The sequence below is a fragment of the Eurosta solidaginis genome, chromosome 2, assembly GCF_040869045.1.
Source record: "Eurosta solidaginis isolate ZX-2024a chromosome 2, ASM4086904v1, whole genome shotgun sequence".
In the NCBI taxonomy this organism is placed as follows: Eukaryota; Metazoa; Arthropoda; class Insecta; order Diptera; family Tephritidae; genus Eurosta; species Eurosta solidaginis.
In genome coordinates, this window is record NC_090320.1 from 268,136,442 (window position 1) to 268,155,258 (window position 18,817).

The window sequence follows — 18,817 nt, forward strand, 5'->3', positions numbered from 1 at the left end:
TTCTAAAGTAGTGTTGGAAAGGCGTGGGCTTACGAATGTTCGCTCGGTAAACTCAGTACAAAACTTTACGAATTTCTTTTTTTTTTAATTCTTTTTTAATTTTTGTTAAATTTTATTTTTGCTGCTTTACTGCATTTTACTTTATTATGGACAATAAAGAAAGAGCAGAACGGCCACTTCCTACAGATTCATAATACAGTTCGATTGGAGAACCAAATTTTTTTTTTTTTTTTTGAGAACGTTATATGTCTAGACCCTATAGTGTTTTGCAAGTCGTACTCTAACGTTGGAGATTAGAGCTAGTACTCCTATATTCTTCGAAACGATATCTAATTTAAGTGTTTGTTAGGGAATATGAGTGAATGTTTCAACAACATTGACTGCATAACAATTATAATAAAAAATAAGAAAAAATGTAGAACAGAAAAATAAAAATAAAAAAATGCACTAACAATAAAAATGTTAGTTTTGGCAGTAAGAATCTCTCTAACTCACTGAAGAAAAAACCAACACGCATATAAACAATATAAGCATACTTGTTCTAAAAAGATATCCGCAATTATGAAAGAATGTATCATACAAATAATTACACAAAGATCAAACAATATGTATGTATGTATATGTAACATTAATAAAGGTATGTAGATTTAAAAGTGTATGAAATTATGTTCCAACACTTGTTCTAACCACGAACAAATAAATAATTGTTTCAATTAAAAAAAGAAAAACTATGCTAAAATTGGCGCATGGTAAATATGTAAACTATTATAACGTACGAACAAAATACAAATGCCCAAAAATGAAGACAGGAAAATAATAATAAATAATATCTAAATGAAATAAAGTTGTCACTGAAATTAAGCAAAATGCGGTAGCCAAAGAGCGGCGCCACAAAATCAACCGGCAATTAAACAGCTTAGGTATTCAAGCGGTCAACCAATGAAGTTGAGCTAAACACTTTTGACTGTTGTAATCGTCGCTTTTGTTTATTGTAATGAACAAATTTAAATAAAAAATTGTAAACTAATAACTTTTCTGTATTATTTTTTTTAAGCGTTACAATTATAATTTTTTTTTTTTTTTGTGAAGTAAATTTTAACAATTGTTTTTGTTTTTATCGGCCTATTGATAAATGATTTAAGGTTGATTCGAGCTCCAGGCCAGAAAAATAATTTTTTTGTAATGATTATTGTTTTTTTTAATTTTTCTATAATTGAAAAATTCTATTTTGTTTTTGGAATAGTAAATCCATTTCGAAGGGTGCTAAGCCTTCATCATCAGTACGCTTTAAGCACGCTGCGCTAACCATTTAGCTATACAGCGATGGTTTTTTGTTTTACTGATAAATTGCTACTTCTATTCCTTCTTACCAACTATATTTAATCAGCGTTGCGTCATCTGTTGCAAATCACTGATAATGTTGAATTTGTTTATTGTCAATTATTTTGTTTCACATTCCCAAGTTCTCTTGGTTTATTAACAATTGTTTTTGTTACCGTGAGTAATAAATTGTATTTAGTTAAAAAAATTTTAACTTATTTGGTACAAATTTATGCTTTATTAATTTTAAATTTCCCAAAAATTAAATAACGTAAAATTTTAAAATTTTTTTTTTTTAATCAAAATTTATTAAAAAATATTTAGTTGCAATTCTTTCCTGTCTGTACTTTTAGAATATTTTGAAAAAAAAAATGTATATTTATACCTGGCGCAATGTATTATAAAATAAATAGTTACATACGATACTAGTATGTATTGTATATATGCTATGCTTATCAGTCCTCTTTGACGTATGTCAATATTAAATAAGAAAAGAAATTAAACCACAGTGTAAATTATAAAAACTGAATAAAATTTAAAAATAAAAAAATGTGACTTGTAATGCTTAAATGATATTTTAAACTCTTTAACAATGGAATAATATAAATAGTTAGATGTAAAATAATTAAATGTATAAATTATCAACAATAAACATAATACAAATTTAGTTTACGCAGCAAAACTAAAAAAAATAAGAAAAAAAATTTGCTGTAAATAAGTTTATATATAAATAGTAGGAACGGTATGAATATAATGATCGTGATGATGATGCTGTATAATGATATATTGATAGTAGATATGTAAAAGAGAAAATTAAATAATAAAATATATGAAAATATGCTTCTTTAAAACTATAAAACTTACATGTTTCTTTTTTGTATACGAGTAGTTGATCCACAGCATGAGTAACACTGGTGGCCATAGGTTCTGTTGCATGGGATGATTGCTTAAGTACTTTTTACCCTAATGTCAAGTGCAGAAACCTTTTTCCTAGCAGCTTCAGTTTCCGAAATAGTCAATAATGAAATTTTTAGTAAAAATAATATTTTTATTATTATTATTTTTTTTCAATAAATAAACTTTATATAAAGCAATATAAGCATGTCTCGCTAATTAAATATAGATAATAATATTGATATAATAGTGAACAGCGGAAGTACTGCTTATAAAAGCACTGCTATAAACCCAATGTTACTAAGCTCTTGAGCGCGCCTATAATTATTCCACACAATTAGCATTAAAAAGCATATAGAATTAGTATGTACCTAAATGGTGAATAAAGAAATAACAACAAAAAGGCAATACTTAGAGACCAATTGCAAAACGAGCAGCGGGGCATTCATATGGCTGAGTGGGTAATGGCATCTGCTTTTACACTATGTATTATAAAGTATGAATGTTAGAGATTTCGAGTTCAATACTCAGCTCCCGAGAAGCTAGCTGATGAAGAAGTAAAATTCAGATGTCCTAGTAACCATCGCCGTTTGTAGCCTTTGCAATTGTTCTCTATTATCAGTATCTAGATAAACTATTATTATCAATTACAATGAGTTAAATTTTCTTTTAAGAGAGAAGTAATATGCGTTTCAGTGGATTTGATATCGCTTTTCAGTAGTGCGGAGCTCCTGATGGAAATGCTCGCCCTGCTCTTCAGTGAGATTGTCTAAATTTTGTAGGAAAACGGTCCAATTGACTATGATAATCATGTTTATACCCAGATGTAGAAAGTGTAGCATCAGGTAGTTTATACTCAGAGAAGTTAGATAACTTCCTATTTCCTAAAAACATATGTATCTATATTAAAGTCTGACGTATAGTATATTAAGTTTTTTCGGCTAGAGAACCTCTCGTACTAGGTCACTTAACCTCAGCAGTCTGAAAGTGTGTGGCTCTAAATTTTTCGTGATGAGTACTAACTCCTTTTTTCCGGGTTTTAGTCCAACGCCGACCTCAAAACACTTCGATGTATTGAATGCCTCCAGGCAGTGATGGTTGGCGAAACATTGGCTCAACCAGATAATTCCTACTTCTATATATAAGCTTGAGTTGAAACGGACCATTACCTCCGACCGCCTATCTACAGAACATGCTCTCAGTGATAAATCGACTTTCCTTTCTCCTAACGCTTTTGCTGAGGAAGGCTGTTGGTATACGACGCAATTGTCTATATTCAGGGATGAAAAAAGTACTCTTACAACATATTTGTACACTTTAAAAAGAAAGTTCTTAGTATATTGAAACATGACCATTGGGACCTTAAGTCTACGTAATCATCGCGGTTTGTTTTAAGGGGAGTTCATTCTCGAGCAAGGTTTTTATGAATTTTCCTCATGAGAGAAACAGAGTTATTTGATTCGCTTATATCCACGTTGTTGTTGTTGTTGTTGTTGTTGTTGTTGTTGTTGTTGTTGCAGCGATACGGTTACTCCGCGAAGGCTTATCGATGTGATGGTCCTTTGCCGGATACAGATCCGCTCCGGTAACACAACACCATTAAGGTACTAGCCCGACCATCTCGGGAACGGTTTATATGGCCACATTTAACTTTCTCTGATCAGCGATCTCGTTCCCTTTTAAATATTGAGATATCCGATATTTCATCTCACTTTCATATGATATGATTCCTCGTATTAGGCATAAGTTAGTGTCGTAAGGGATTCCAAACTGTCATGAGCGCATTTCATACTAATTGTGATCGCCACATATGTACGATTACACCATTTCGAAGGGATCTTATAGTTTAATACTCCATGGAATTTTGTCTTCGTCTGCAATATTCGTGGCGTTCGTTTCCAATAAAGAAGTGCGACTGGCGGGCACTGTTTCGTTCGTCACGTTTGTGCATCCCGGAAAGTGCCGCCATCCAGACTTGCAAAGTTTGTTGGCTAAGAACGGTTTAGGAACCGTCAAACCATCGAGATGTTAATGGTCAAACATGAAGGAAAAAGGACAGCAAGCAAGAGAGCCAAATTAAATCTACGCTTTAAAGTTACTTGGTAAATCTAATATTTATTTGTCGTTTTGTTTGAAGTAGTAATACTTATGAGCTTAACTTAAAAACTGAATCAAAAAATATTGTTCTTGTATATGCGCGGATACATTACTAAAGATCCGTTTCCGGACTTAATGGTCTAGTTGGTACCTCTTCAATTTTATCCAAATCTATTTCTCTAGGTGACGTTCCCGACATTGAGGCTATTTTTTTAGGCTTCGTCGGAAGAGGCGGTAGAACTTTTACACCAACGGCGGGTGTCAAAGGTCGCGCAGCAGTATTCTCTTTTGCTATAGCAACATTCAGCATCAGTGGTGTCTTTTCCTGAACTACGCTTTCAAACTGCCACGGCGTCTCGTTTTCTGTATCGCTTTCTGCAATATTAAATGATTTCAAATTCCCCAACTGTGCACGCACATCCTGAGCCGATAAATGATGTAGTGGTACATCTGCACGAACAGCCATACGTTTCGGGCTTGTCGTACCATCGTTCGCCTTATGTTTATCGGGTGGAAAAATTACTTGCGCATATGCTATACCATTTTGATTACTATTTGGCTCTAGTAGACTGCTATCACCCGCTGATGAAGTTGTTACTGAGCTTGGATTGCGAAAGACAGTGATTCCTTGAGATTTTGGTGCAGTATCTTGAGGCTGGCTGTCCCGACGTTGCATTGGGGAAACGTTAGTTGTTGTCGCCACAAGACTATCACCAACAACTTGTGGAGCTGCAGCAGCGGCAGTTGTCGTTTGAGGATCCTCACGTGGTACTGGCGAGTAGAGAGATGGTGAGTAATTTGGATCGGTTACTTTACAGTTATATATATTGAGTCCCTTTGAAAAAATGAATACGAGAATATCGAAGATGAGACCGATTAAAATAAGACTTGCTGAAAGAATGTTTAAAATATTGCCGTGTTTTGGTGTTTCTCGCAACAAACAGCGCTTGTATTCTGGGGTCCAATAGATGCAGGTGTATCCTAAAATTAAATATTAAATTTTTCTTCAGCACCTCTCATACGTATTTAGGTTCGTTATTTACTTGTGACGATTTCATACGCAATATGGACTGGTATGTACGCAAATATGCCAAAGAGCGTAAGTTGCGTGGCTAGTGCTAGGGCCTTATCCTGTGGCAATACACTGCGTAATGTGATTATTACGTTCCCTATGATGCTGGCACCTAAAACGGCAGCAGCTGATAGTGTGAGCACTTGAAAAGCGATCAGCATGCGTTGACACTTCACATAACTGCAAGCGCCTTCCGTTGCTCTTAAGTTTCCTTGCGGTTCTGCATTCGAGTTCGTGGCGCACGTGCAGCCTCCGTAGAGCTATGGAGAGAGATAAAGTTATAATAACTTAAAATGTTTGTAATCATTGTGCGAATTTCGTTAAGGATGAGATTTGGGCTAGACCATGTTTAATTTGCAGAAAGTTTGAAATCGCTGGAATACCTTTCGCTAATTTGCCATATGAAAAATAAAGCCCTCTCTCGGCAAACGTTAATCCTGCTCTACCAGTCGAATATGTTTCAGAAGCATAAAAACTGACAGCATATAATGAGTCGGCTCTCTGAGTGTTCGAGAGAAAAGTTCTTGAAAAGTTTTAGGTAATTCTACAAGTTGGCGGCGGCAAGTACCGAAGAAGATTTAATGATGAACTGTGCCGACCTGTACGCAGGTATCAACATAGGTAAAATAATTTGAGGTTCACATTTTCTGAGTAACAAAAGGACCGCCCGCAATCTAAAAGAAATTGACGGCCCCAACAGATCTTTAGAAGTGTTCAACTTCGCACAACCAGTTGAAGGTACGGCTTCGTCACCTCCTGGCAGATTGCAGGCGCAATGATTAGTGTGGCGTCAACATGCCGAAATTTCCTCGTACAACCTTATAATCCTTCTCAGAGAGGAGGACATTGAAATATTATGAGCCTGCAAACCAAAAGCTACAACCTGTTCTACACCCACGGAGAAGATAAACCAGACTTTTAGTGCATTCGTTCTACATTAATATTTCTAGGCCTGGAAGCACTGCGACCTTTGTTCAGCTCTATTGTGGATTTCGCTTAACATAGTTTTAGTACTTATGACGTTGCTGCCTTGCGGGTTGAGACACGAAGCAGTCAATAATTGACGATTGTTTCGGCTTGCATCGCTCACGAATAACTCGTACGTCTCTCGAAGGTGAAGAAGCCAGAGATAAATCAGTATATCTCTCATTTTATATTAGCAAAAAATCTCTGAATATGTAAGTAGGGCAACGTTCTCAATTTTATCTTCCTTAGTTCAGAGAACTTCGAAGGTCGGGAAGAAGTTCTTGATATCACAATGTCATCTGATTCTCAATACCTTTATATACGCAAGATCAGACAGCACCCACCGCACAAAAATGCTAGACGAGCATATTGGAGCGTATCGGGCATCCGTACAAGACCTTTCTCTCCAGGAAAGATAAAAACCTAAAACGAGTTTTGATCAACTTTCAATCAAGAGGTGACTTTCAGGATCCCTAGGACCTCTAATCGGGAATGTAAAAAAGCCATACACATTTTTAGAATAATATCCTGGCTCGTAGATTCAGTCCACGAAGGACTGAGAAGACTTAAAATAGTTTAGGCATGAAATAGTTCAACTAAGACCTTTGATAAAGGTGATGATAGAACGTAGGCTGAATCAGCAGGTGCAAGTCTCGACATCCTAATAGATATTCCTTTTCCGGACGTCTACGGAAAGGCAGCGCATATATTAGAAACGGCACAGCAGGAAGCACCTGACGTTACAATCGAGAACTTTTTTGTCAGAAGAGAAAATTGCTCTCGTAATAAAAAGCTGCTCATTGCATGCATTCATTGGAGCCATATTCCAGTCACACGGACGTAAGCAAAGTCGGGCAGAAGGGACATGAGTTGACGAAGCTTTCATTGTAATAATTATTACAAGTTTTTTTGCTACAAAGACTTGAGAGACCGAACATAGAAAGTTCAATGTGATCGTATAAAATCGTTATCGAGATGGACCACCAAAATCGATAACAATCCACAAAACCTTCGGCGAGCGTTTTAATTGCTACAACAACAACAACAATATGGTTGAATTTGCTTAATAATGACCTCACATAGACTGGATGTGCCCATAGTGTAAAGGAGGAAATGCTTCAACAGTCACCAATGGTTTCGAGGTAAGCACTACAGCCTATCCTAACCCTATGAATTTCTATTAGTTCCTAGCCTAGTATCATTATCCGGGCTTTGCCCACTATGTAACAGCGATCTCTATATAAATTAACCTAAGTGCCCTCCCCATCTCATCCACCAACTCCTAACAGTACCAGTTAACATTTTTTTCTTTTTATACTCAGCTGAGCAGAACTCACACAGTCTATTAATTTTTTTCGCATAACGGTACCCCGTAACGGCATAAACTAATCGAGATAGATATAGACTTCCATATATTAAAATGATTTGGGTGAAAAAAGAAATTAATTTAGCCATGTCCGTCCGTCCGTCCCTCTGTCCGTGAGCACGATAACTTGAGTAAATTTTGAGGTATATTAATGAAGTTTTGTATGTAAGTTCCTGGGCACTCATCTCAGATCGCTATTTAAAATGAACGAAATCGGACTATAGCCACCCCAACTTTTTCGATATCGAAAATTTCGAAAAACCGAAAAAGTGAGATATTTCATTACCGAAGACGGATAAAGCGATGAAGCTTGGTAGGTAGGTTGACCTTATGACGCAGAATAGAAAATTAGTAAAATTTTGGACAATGGGCGTAGCAGTTTACGCCGATCACTTTATCGACGGTGGCGGCGTAGGCTCTATTATATAAAGGCGGCACGCCGGTGTACGCCGGTGTTCTTACTTTAAAAAGCTTAATTTGTCTATTTAAAAAAAATAATATTTAGGAAAGGTTTTGTTTGTATGTATTTAAGGAAATCCACGTTTTGGCCATTTCGGAAAGATCCGGGGTTTTTGCCTCAAAATTTCGCAGATCTTTCAAATATTTTCAGGAGTATCTCCTTGCGGAGGGATTGTTCCTCGTTCACTTACTCCAGAGAGCGTACGAACCTACCCCGGTCTTTGGAATTGGTACTGCTACGTCTGCTGAAAAAAAAAAATAGAGATATATAAAATGGTCACACTTTTGTCTGTATATCTCGTCAAAGCGTAGTTTCACCTGGGGTTAACTCCTAATAATCGTCACGAACACAATTTCTTTAAATCATTTGTGGCTCCTTGGCGGTCACGCACAAAGGCGACTTACGGTTGCTATTAATGGTCTATAAATACTCATGACTCTCGTGGCAAAGGGCGCCTCCAGTTTTTTTGGCTGTTTTTAAGCGCTACAATTCCCGATGTCCGAACAGTAGAAACCCCGACCACCAGTCTCTACCACGCCTCCTGACCCTCACACCATATGCCAGCACAGAAGCTATAGGACTGCGACTTCGAACTCATACCTTCCTCGATGTCACTTTCCTAGAAGCTCTAGGTGTAGCTCCGAAGATTTTCTAACGGATGTTTTTGTCGCGCTATGCTGCCGAGCTACACTTGAGAAACACCTTGAAACGTTAGGGGGACTATTCGGCCAAGGATACCGCCCTCGAAATCATAAGCAGTCTAAGTAATGCGTAAAAATCGTATAATCCTCGGCGCATCTACATAACTAAAACTTTACAAGGACCCTGGGTAAAATTTTTAAAATGTAGACCAAAGTTGGCAGACGTTTGTGTTCACAATATTGATTTCAATAGTCTTCGTTAAATCAAAACGATATTTTAGAGTGAAAGTCGACCGATTTTAAGTTGAAAGGTGTTAACTGCTGTTTTCCGGCCTTATGATATAAGAGCTCATTCTGGATGACCGCGTAGCTTCAGTTTTCAGACTCGTTCGACTGTCCACTACGTTAGGGTAGTAGCAAACACGGTCATTAGTTCGACTGTCTTGGGAAAGCTTTTGCTTTACCACTTTGAGTGTTCTTACGAAGGACAAAGACTCACCTGGTAAATATATGTGCCTACGTATTCACATTTGTAAAAGGAGGCGTAACGTGTAGGTGATATTTAAACTTGGTTGATAAGCTATAATCAATGTGATTCACTCCAAGGGACTAGTTTTGCATAGGGCCGGCAACTTTAGGAAATGTTAAACCGGGAAACTTGGATGTTGAGGGATGAAGTGTGAAAATCAAAATTAATATTTCAGACGCTATTGTATAGTTTCGCAAATAAACAACAGATGTTTGAATGCAAGCCCAAGTTATTTTTCAAACCCTTCTCATACGTAAATATATCCTCAACTTAAGTATGAGGTAAGAATCAGGATTAAGGATAAATGATTTTGCATCACTAATTTCGCTTATTCTTTCAGCCAATCGTAATATAAATTTTTTTTTAAAATCGGCACCTTTTTTGGGTATTTTGCTTTTTTAACAAATTGACGACAATTTTATTTGAATTCATCGTTCATTATCAATTTTTAAACAAGAATTATGCTCCAAACCCAGCAAACAGAATTATGCAAAATGAGCATTTAAATTTATTGTACGTATAACTTTTCTTTTAGTGTTTTTTGTTAATAACTTGGTGAATTGGGTAATGCAAAGTCCGTGTTAAGCTGACATCAAAAATGCCTTTTTTTTTAAATAACTTTTGAGCAGTTAGAAATTCGCAATTTGTTTCTTATAACGGGCAGTGATGCGCATCCGTTGATATCACTTTCGACCATATCCGACCAATTTTCGACATGAACAATAAATGGCCTAAACGAGTAGAAAATATAGTAGGCGCCGGACGCCGCCGTCGCCGCGCTGATATTTTTGACATTCGGCGGCGGCGTTTATCGACGGCGTATATCTCTAAATGGGTGTGGCATCGCCCACTTTTAAAGAAGGTAATTTAAAAGTTTTGCAAGCTGTAATTTGGCAGCTGAGTATGTAATGTTCGGTTACACCCGAACTTAGCCTTCCTTACATGTTGTTTTTGAATGTTATGGCAGTGATTCTATTAACATATTGTCAGACCAGTTAGCCTTAAAACTTAGAAAAGCCTACTCACCTCTACATCATTTATAATAAAAGTCCGTGAACATCCAGCATAGCACGCTGAAAAATATGTCACCGTTGAGTTTTCAGGGCACACAGGTTGAAAAGTGGTCGCCTGACAAACTCCGGTGCATTGTCTAGAGCAAAAGGGTTGCAACACTTTGCCCTGTGTCACCCCAGCAATATTACCAACATCACATTTGATGAATATATTTCCAATGAAGACAGCTAATAAAAGAACGCCGAAGACGATGTTAATACCAGTTATAACTCTGTGGATGACCCAAGTATAATTTTAAAGTTAAACTGTGAGTCGAATGCGTAGTTCATATTTTATCTCACCTGCCTGTCAATTTGAGTTTTGCAATTATTAAACCGGCCACAAGTACCCCTACAGCAGCCACAGGTGGTCTTAAAAAATATGCCACAAACCTCGCCTCCCATTCTTGCAACAATCCATCTTCTTCGCTGTAAGGTAAAAAGAAGCGCGATTGCAGATACGATTCCTCTTGCAACTCGAAGTTTACGTATGCCGACATAATAAACATAATACCCAGAAGATTGCACATTAACAATTTATTGGTAAATAGACGTTTGATCGAAGCTCCAAAGGCCACATCATCGATGTATGTCGAAAATTGTGACCCGAAAGTGCGTGTTTGCGTCTCTTCAATAATGCGTTGAGCTGCCTGATGAATGGCCGTTTTGGGTAAATGTTTCGGAAAGAGTCCCAATACAATACCACTTATTAAGACAATTGGTGCCAATATAATCCAACCGAGCCACCAACCAAGACCAGATGCGCCAACACCGAGTACAAGAAGTGAGCCGACTTGTAAGCCAAAGATGCGTCCGCCTAGAACTGTTGCTAGTACTGCAGGACTATCAATTGAAGGCGAATTATCATCTAAATATGTAAGGCCGATTGTGTAGAAAGCCAAGCTGCCCAATCCTAATACGAATTGTAGTACGAAAAGTAATATTAGCGTACTAAGTTGAGCTTGTTGTACGGTAAGGGTTAATTTTTCTGTTGCAATGGAGCACAAGCTTAGGTTTATGCTACTTGGAGTTACTGTTGCGCCCTTTGAACTGTAAGCAAAAGTAAAAATTAGAGAGAAAGCCCATAATTATGAGATTTTTCGACTTCGAAATAGCTTGTGTTCGAACTTACAATCCGATTATAGTTGGTATGACTGCAATCATGCAGACTATCGATTGTATAATAATCGATCCCGATAACCATTTGATTGGATGAGTTTTGAAAGCCCAGTGCGTAAATACCCAAGCGAATAAGGCTTGGAAAATTCCGCTAGTAACGATGAGATATTCTGCAATAGGAAGAAGATTTAAATACATTAAGATTCGGCTGCAAAATAACTCCATCGTCTTGGCAAATACTGAAACTTTTCTAGGACCTGTCCTTCTTGCTACTTAACTAATAGCTGTGCCACTGTAAATAATTGGCGTCTTAATCTGGCGAGCGCAGAACATGAACACAACGGGCTCAATCATTTTCCACGGCAACCCGCAGGGGACGAGGCCTAATTTATTGTTGTTGTTGTCGCTGTAGCGATAAGGACACTCCCCGAAGGCCTTGTGGAGTGTTATCGATGGTGATGGTCCTTTTACGGATGCAGATCCGGTATGTTCCGGTAACAAGCACCCTTAAGTTACTAGCCCGACTATGTCGGCAACGATTTAGTATGATCCATGAGTAACTTGGGGGGTCGCCAGAGCCTCGGCTGTTAAAGATACAGGATTCGCCACGGGTAGGTGAGGTTGACAATTGGGTTTCAGATGATATATATTGCTCTGGCAACCCATAGAAAGGGCTTTGCTACACAACCCCTTTAATCAATTTGATACTTTAGTCGCTTATGACAAGTATACCTGCCGTAAGTATATTCTAAGTTCCCCCCTTCATCTTAAATAGCACTGATCGATTTCGATTGTAGAATGGGATCCCTCAAGGTAGATTAGTTAATATTCAATTGATTCGAAGACTTACTTAGACTGCATTTTAATCGTACAAAGTCCCACAAACAAACGAAATAAAGCCTGAAGGCTATTGCCGTAGACTACTCGTATATCAACAAACTCTTAACAAACCACAATACAGTGAGATCTAAATAGTTAAGCCTCCACATAGAAGAGTTTCACTAGAAATTAGGGGTCGACGACACCTTAACTGTCCTGAATATATTCTTTGCCAGCAGACGCAGCAAAACATTTTGTGGGACCGCGTTTAGGTTCAATACTTTCCCGGAGAAAAAGTGCATGGAGTAGTGCAGGTACAAAGAGTTGCTTCGAGGATAACAAATGTGGTAACACTGTGATGAGATCCCTTTATCGTGAAATAAATACTCGAGCCACTCATGTGCATAGAACCTACTGCGGTGGGTAGAGATCCGGCACACAAGAAATCAGCTGTTTGAACTGAAAAAGCATAAAAATGTCCTTAGTCTCATCCACACACGTTGGGTAAAGCCTTATGTTTTTAAACCCTCTCTCTCTTACAATTGTATAACAGAAACTCGCAGTAGAGTAAATTCCGCCGGGAGATGTAGGTCAGTCTGTCACATCTTCAATCTAGACATTGTAATATCAAAACTTTTGATTATTCACTATCAATCCCGACGTACGCACCATATTTCCACCATGTAATGTGCCTCCACATGACAGCAATCGTCGTTTGAATTGTCATATGAAACCAACGCACAATGTCTCTAATGTCCAATCTTGTTGAAAATGCAAACTTTCTTGGACTTTCATAAGATAGGTTAGGTTAGGTTGAACTGGCTGATCCATGAGGGCCTCACATAGACTGAATGAGTCCGTAGTATTACCAGAAGTTTGTTTTAACGACCAAACTGTAAAACTCTATCAATAACCAGGACCTATGTTATAAAATAACTCCATCCTCTTGGCAAATACTAGAAGCTTCGTAGGACTTAAGCCACTTGCTGCTTCTAGATCTGACAGCTGTATCACTCCTAACAGCTGGAGTCTTAGCGTGGCAATCGCAGGGCACGAGCACAGACTGTGCTCGATCGTTTCCTCCTTCAACCGGCACTTCCTACATCTACTATCACTAACCAAGCCTAATTTAAAAGCATGTGCCGCCAGAAGGCAATGTCCAGTCAGAATACCCGTCATGTGTCTACAGTCCTCACTTTTTAATGATAGAAGCAACTTTTTTAGTATAAGGTTGTAAGACCTACACATAATTTTCGACACTTTACAGCCCCGCGCTTCAACCCACACCTTTCCCGCTTGGTCGATTATATGCACCTCGCCTTCGCCTAATCTCGCCCAGTCTAATTGGGACGTCTACGGAGCAAGCCTGAATGGATTCGCCTTTTTTAGCTAGTTCATCCGCTTTTTCATTCCCACATGTTCCTATATACCCTGGGACCCAATATAGATGTATGCTTCTCCCTGTCCCGATTCTCTCCATAGACTGCTTACACTCTAACACACATTTAGATGTTGTTCTATGCGAGATTATTGCCTTAATTGCTGCTTGACTATCAATATAAAAATTAACACGGTTGCAGCTTAAGCTATTATCTTCCAATGTTTCTACTGCTTTGGTTACGGCTAATATTTCCGCTTGGAAAACGCTACAGGAATCCGACAGCCTGTAGGATCTGTTTACTTCCGGATCAGCATAGTATACCGCAGACCGAGGCACCGAGCCTGGTTGCAATTGTTAAAGCTATGTTCTTTGCCACCAGGTCTACAGGTGGAATGTGCAGAATAGCGTACAGTGCAACCGTCGGGGTGGTTTTCAGGACTCCCGTAATGCTAAGCATTGATAGTCTGCATACCCTCTCTAATTTTTTGAGGTAGGTTGTTTTTTGTGTGGCTTTCCACCAAACAAGAACCCCATAGTACAGAATAGAGCTTACAATCGCTGTAAAAGCCCAATGAGATAATACTGATAACAATTTGTTAGTGGTGGGAGCTATTAGATGGGGCGAAGCACTGCCACAAGAAGAAGAAGAAGGAATACCACTAATAATTGCATGATGAAGTCACCTTAAGTGAAAAGCTTTGGTGTTTATCAATGTTCCCAGTACACGGTGTATCTTAAACTTTCGTAATATTTTGTCTCGAATATAGCGCCGGAATCAGCTAGTGCCCACTTTAAAAATGTCAAGTTATTTCTAAAACTCAGAGTTACCTTCCCATGAGAGGTTAAAATTAAGTATACATTTTTGACAGATTTTACAAAAGGTAACGTGCCGTACTGCAGGGGGTTCGAAGGCTTTTTACCCGAGTCGGTCTTTTGGTCAGTTTTTTGACGTTCAACCATGAGTTATTTTATAATTTTAGTTGATCGTCTAAAAATCGTACATGTAAAACAGCCCTTTGTGTGCGTAACCCGTTATGGCTTTAAGGGAAAATAGCTTCTTGGGTCATTTATTGGCGTGTCTACATATATCAATGATCAACACGAAAATATAGAAGGTAATTCCCAATCAAATGAAATAAATAACCTTTAATTAAAAATGGGAATGAAATACACTTATATATTTTGATTGTGGGTGCGAATAAAGAAAGAATATTTGTAGGAGTCCTGTTTCGTATCTAAAGTCTGCAGAGGCTTTTTAAATGCCCATTTTTAACTCTACCACTAGGTATGGTAATTGTTGTTCCCGTTGTACCGGGTCGACTCCCGCCTAAAGCAATCAGCCGGCAAGCTTTAAGTTGTACAACACTTTTCCCCCTCACAATTCCCCAAACTTATATGAACGCCCTCTGATATGTCCCGAAATTTAGTATTGGGGTTTTGTGAAGCGGGTGTCTCAAATCTGGGCCAATACTCTATATCGCAATGCAATAGTATATATGTTCTTTCTTTAATTTTCTTTCTATACTACGCATCGTAATTCGCATAAATATCAACATCGCATGAAGTTTTTACTAACGAGTTTTGAAAGTTATATTTATAAAACTTGAATTAACTTGAATTGAAAAAACAGAGAAAGCAAAAATAGTGTTTCAAATACAAATACTTAATCTTTAAACTTACCAACAATTATTGGATTGTAATCATATTCCAGTGCAGCTTCTTTTGATGCTATGCGAAAATATGTTTCACAAGCACCCTGTATAACACCAGCGCAAGTCAAAGCCAAAACAAAAATGCGTAAGCGTGCCAATTTTAGACATCGTGAGCCATTGCAACAACCAAATAATTGTATACCACAATCAACACTATCTGCGAATGAAATAATTATAATGTTTTACTTTGTAATCACTGGTAATTTATACAGTGATGTGCGATGAAATAGAGTCAGGCTTTTTTTGTGAAATACCAAAGTTTTTAGATCGGACAGCAAAAAACAGCTTAAATTTCTGTACCTGATATTCGCAACGGCTGAGCACTCGCAGAGGAAATAAGTGACCATTAACGTAGCATTATAAGGTTCAAAATTGAGATTTGGCCTTCTGCGGCTGCAAGATCATTATAAAACCCCCTTAAGACAATGTGGCGGCAGTAATAGTCCCAGCCCAGAACCCATTTATTGCTTTCAACTGTCCTCTTTGTCACGGCGATGTAAGTCAACTTGTTTAATTCTTTTACCTAGTAGTTTGGTGGGACGGGAGGTATAATTTAGAGTGTTACAAATCGTTTAGCAGACCGAACTATGTGAAAACTACTTCAGAGATTATAGTAAATAAGAAAATATGTACTAAAATCTTGTTTTGGGGCCCTTTCAATATATGTATGAAGGTTTCAAATATTTTCAGCGAAACTGTTTTAAAAATAACATTGCTCGTTGCACAAGCTTTCCATGTGGGCCATGTGGGCAACACATTAGAGCTCTTGTTAATCGTCTATTCGAGTTATGATGATGAAATGTTGTTCAATAAAATAATTGATTATGACTAATCGACTACTTGTTTGCTTGCGATTAGGGACAGATTCGACTATTCGAATAGCTTTTTTCGGAATTTTGAATGAGTTCTGCGATTTAAATAGACGTTGTGGAGTTATTGTAAGTCATCTGCACTTTATTTCTTTCGCATCATCAGGAACTAGGAAAGAAATTATATACCCAGTTACCTGCTGGCAACTCATTTTGCAGCAAACAAAAACTTAATTTTTTTTAAATTTAATTTATGAAACCGTCAGTATTCGAGTAATGAAAGTTAGTCGATTGCATGCTATGTTGAAATCGAATATTAGCTCGACAAGTCGATTAGTTGAAAAATCGATTGTAAACAATATCACCATTACACCCAGCAAAACAACCTTCAAAAGCAAAGCGAAAAGAATGTCAAATCAAAAGAAAATTCGCATTACTTCGATTTTTATTACACTTTTCGGAGTGATATCAAAACTAATTTTGGAGTCAACGCTATTATTGTTGTTGTTGTTGTATTAACGGTAAAGAAATTCCCCGAAGGCAGTGGGAGTGTTATCGATGTTGATGGTCCTTTGCCGGATATAGATCCGGTACGTTCCGGTAATACAGCACCATTAAGGTACTAGCCCGACCATCTCGGGAACGATTTATATGACCACATTAAACCTTCTAGGCCATACCGCCCTCCCCACCCCTTAGCTCCAAGAGGAACTTGGGGTTGCCAGAGACTCGGCTGCTAATGAAACATGATTCGCCACGGCAGGTGAGGTTGACAATTAGGTTGGGGAACCTACATATTGAGCTGGCAATCCCTTTGAGAGGGTTGCGCTACACAACCCCTTGAATCAATTTGGTATTTTAGTCGCCTCTTACGACAGACATACCTACCGCGGGTATATTCTAAGCCCCCTAAACCTCTGGGGGGAACGCTGTTGCTGGTTGTATTAAGTAATGGCAGATGTGAACAACAAATCGGAGTGTTGTGGTGGTAGCGGAATCCGTCTTTCACACCGAAAGTCCTGGTTTCAAATTCTAACTTTCAATATGTTTTTCTTTTTTGTTATTATTATAATATTTTCTTTCAGCACTTCTTAGGCCACGTTTGCATATACACTAATCTACAATAAATCCTCAATAGATAATGTACGCGTTTACTAGGAACTAGATTATTATCTGTAAAATTTTAACATTTTTCTTTTATTTCGTCGTTCCATTTTGGTGGTGGTACTTTGTCTTTTAAAAAATATCGGAATCTCTAAAATTTGTTCATTATTACCGATAATCGAATGACAAATTTATATGGGAAATCTAGTTTTATAATTAGCGATTAGGAGTTAAGTAAGAAAATGAATACGATCTCGTGATATGTAAACTAAGCATCAGGGATGAAATTTAGGTGCAGTGAAACAACTCCCAAATGCAATAACTCCCAACAAAAAAATGAAATAACTCCCGAATATTTTCCATACAAATTGGGACTTATTTCATTATGAAATAGCTCCCAATTCATTGGGACTTATTTCATAATTTTTGCTGGTAATTATTTCATAATGAAATAACTCCCAAATGAAATAATCCCCAATAAAATTTCTTTGGGAGTTATTTCATAATTTTTTAAGATTGGGAGTTATTTCATTTTTGTTGGGAGTTATTTCATTTTCTTAAAAATACAATTTTATCAAACTTTGACGTTCTTCTAACAGTTTCTATGGGTCGGCTGTACATTATGGGACCAATTGGCTTTATTCGTAAACCAAAGGGATTTGAACTTTGAAATTTTGCACATAGGTTCTCAGGGAGATCCCCAACGATAACCAGTAAGTAATTATTAATTGTTATTAACAATTTACTAGTAATTAGTAGTTAAAATTACCATGGCATAACTATCACTTTTTATCTACATACGACCACTTTCACAAGAATTTTATACATAAGTTCACTTTATAATGTTTATAAAACCACAATCAACTATTTTCATTTGTTTAAATTTGCTTATTATTGTAAAATTTATTGATTTATTTGTTTACTTTCCGCGAAAACAAGCATACAGCCATTTCATCTAATTCAATGCTTGCTTGGTGGTACCAGATGCTTTAAATTGTTCCAACGAATGAAAAATTTTTAAATAGCACCAACGAGGAAAATGGATCTTTTTCATTCAACTCTATTTATTTTACAAAAAATAGAAAATTTGGAATAAAAAATCGCGCGATGCACAGTAATTCTGCGTAGTACACCCTTCTGCGTAGAAGGACATCACCGTGGCGGTAGCCACGGTTATATCACACACCCGGACTTGGCATGGCGTAGCCCAGGATTATTTTTTATAAGCGCGGCCGAAGGCCGCCTATGCAGAAAGGTGTTCTACGCAGACTTGTTCCTTTTATTTTTTACTTTTAATAAATTATGTTAATTTCATAAAAAAAATGCGATTTTTTAAAATAAATTACGTTTACTTCGACGACACTATTCAAGTTTTCTTGTAATTGTAACTTTTACATATGTACATAATAGTTTGCTGTATTTTTCAAATCTCATTGTAACTGATTATATAGTATAACTAGCAGACCCAGCAGACGT

General features: G+C 37.4%; 1 protein-coding gene across 5 annotated transcripts in view; it reads right to left on the minus strand.

The window, feature by feature from the left end:
* Positions 1-1,605: 1,605 nt before the first annotated feature.
* The window catches only part of Oatp33Eb (Organic anion transporting polypeptide 33Eb), a 102,116-nt gene continuing 84,904 nt past the window's right edge, over positions 1,606-18,817 (minus strand). For 4 of the 5 annotated variants that reach the window (XM_067767890.1, XM_067767888.1, XM_067767889.1 and 1 more), the window contains exons 2-7: positions 15,397-15,585; positions 11,530-11,686; positions 10,701-11,447; positions 10,372-10,630; positions 5,355-5,643; positions 2,570-5,292 (exon numbers count right to left, since the gene is read on the minus strand). In XM_067767890.1, the coding sequence (XP_067623991.1) occupies positions 4,424-5,292; positions 5,355-5,643; positions 10,372-10,630; positions 10,701-11,447; positions 11,530-11,561 (2,196 nt within the window). In that variant the 5' untranslated portion in view covers positions 11,562-11,686; positions 15,397-15,585 and the 3' untranslated portion in view covers positions 2,570-4,423. Of the gene's footprint in view, positions 2,092-2,184; positions 2,318-2,569; positions 5,293-5,354; positions 5,644-10,371; positions 10,631-10,700; positions 11,448-11,529; positions 11,687-15,396; positions 15,586-18,817 lie in introns of those variants that run through there. The other variant, XR_010949858.1, reaches the window with a different exon arrangement.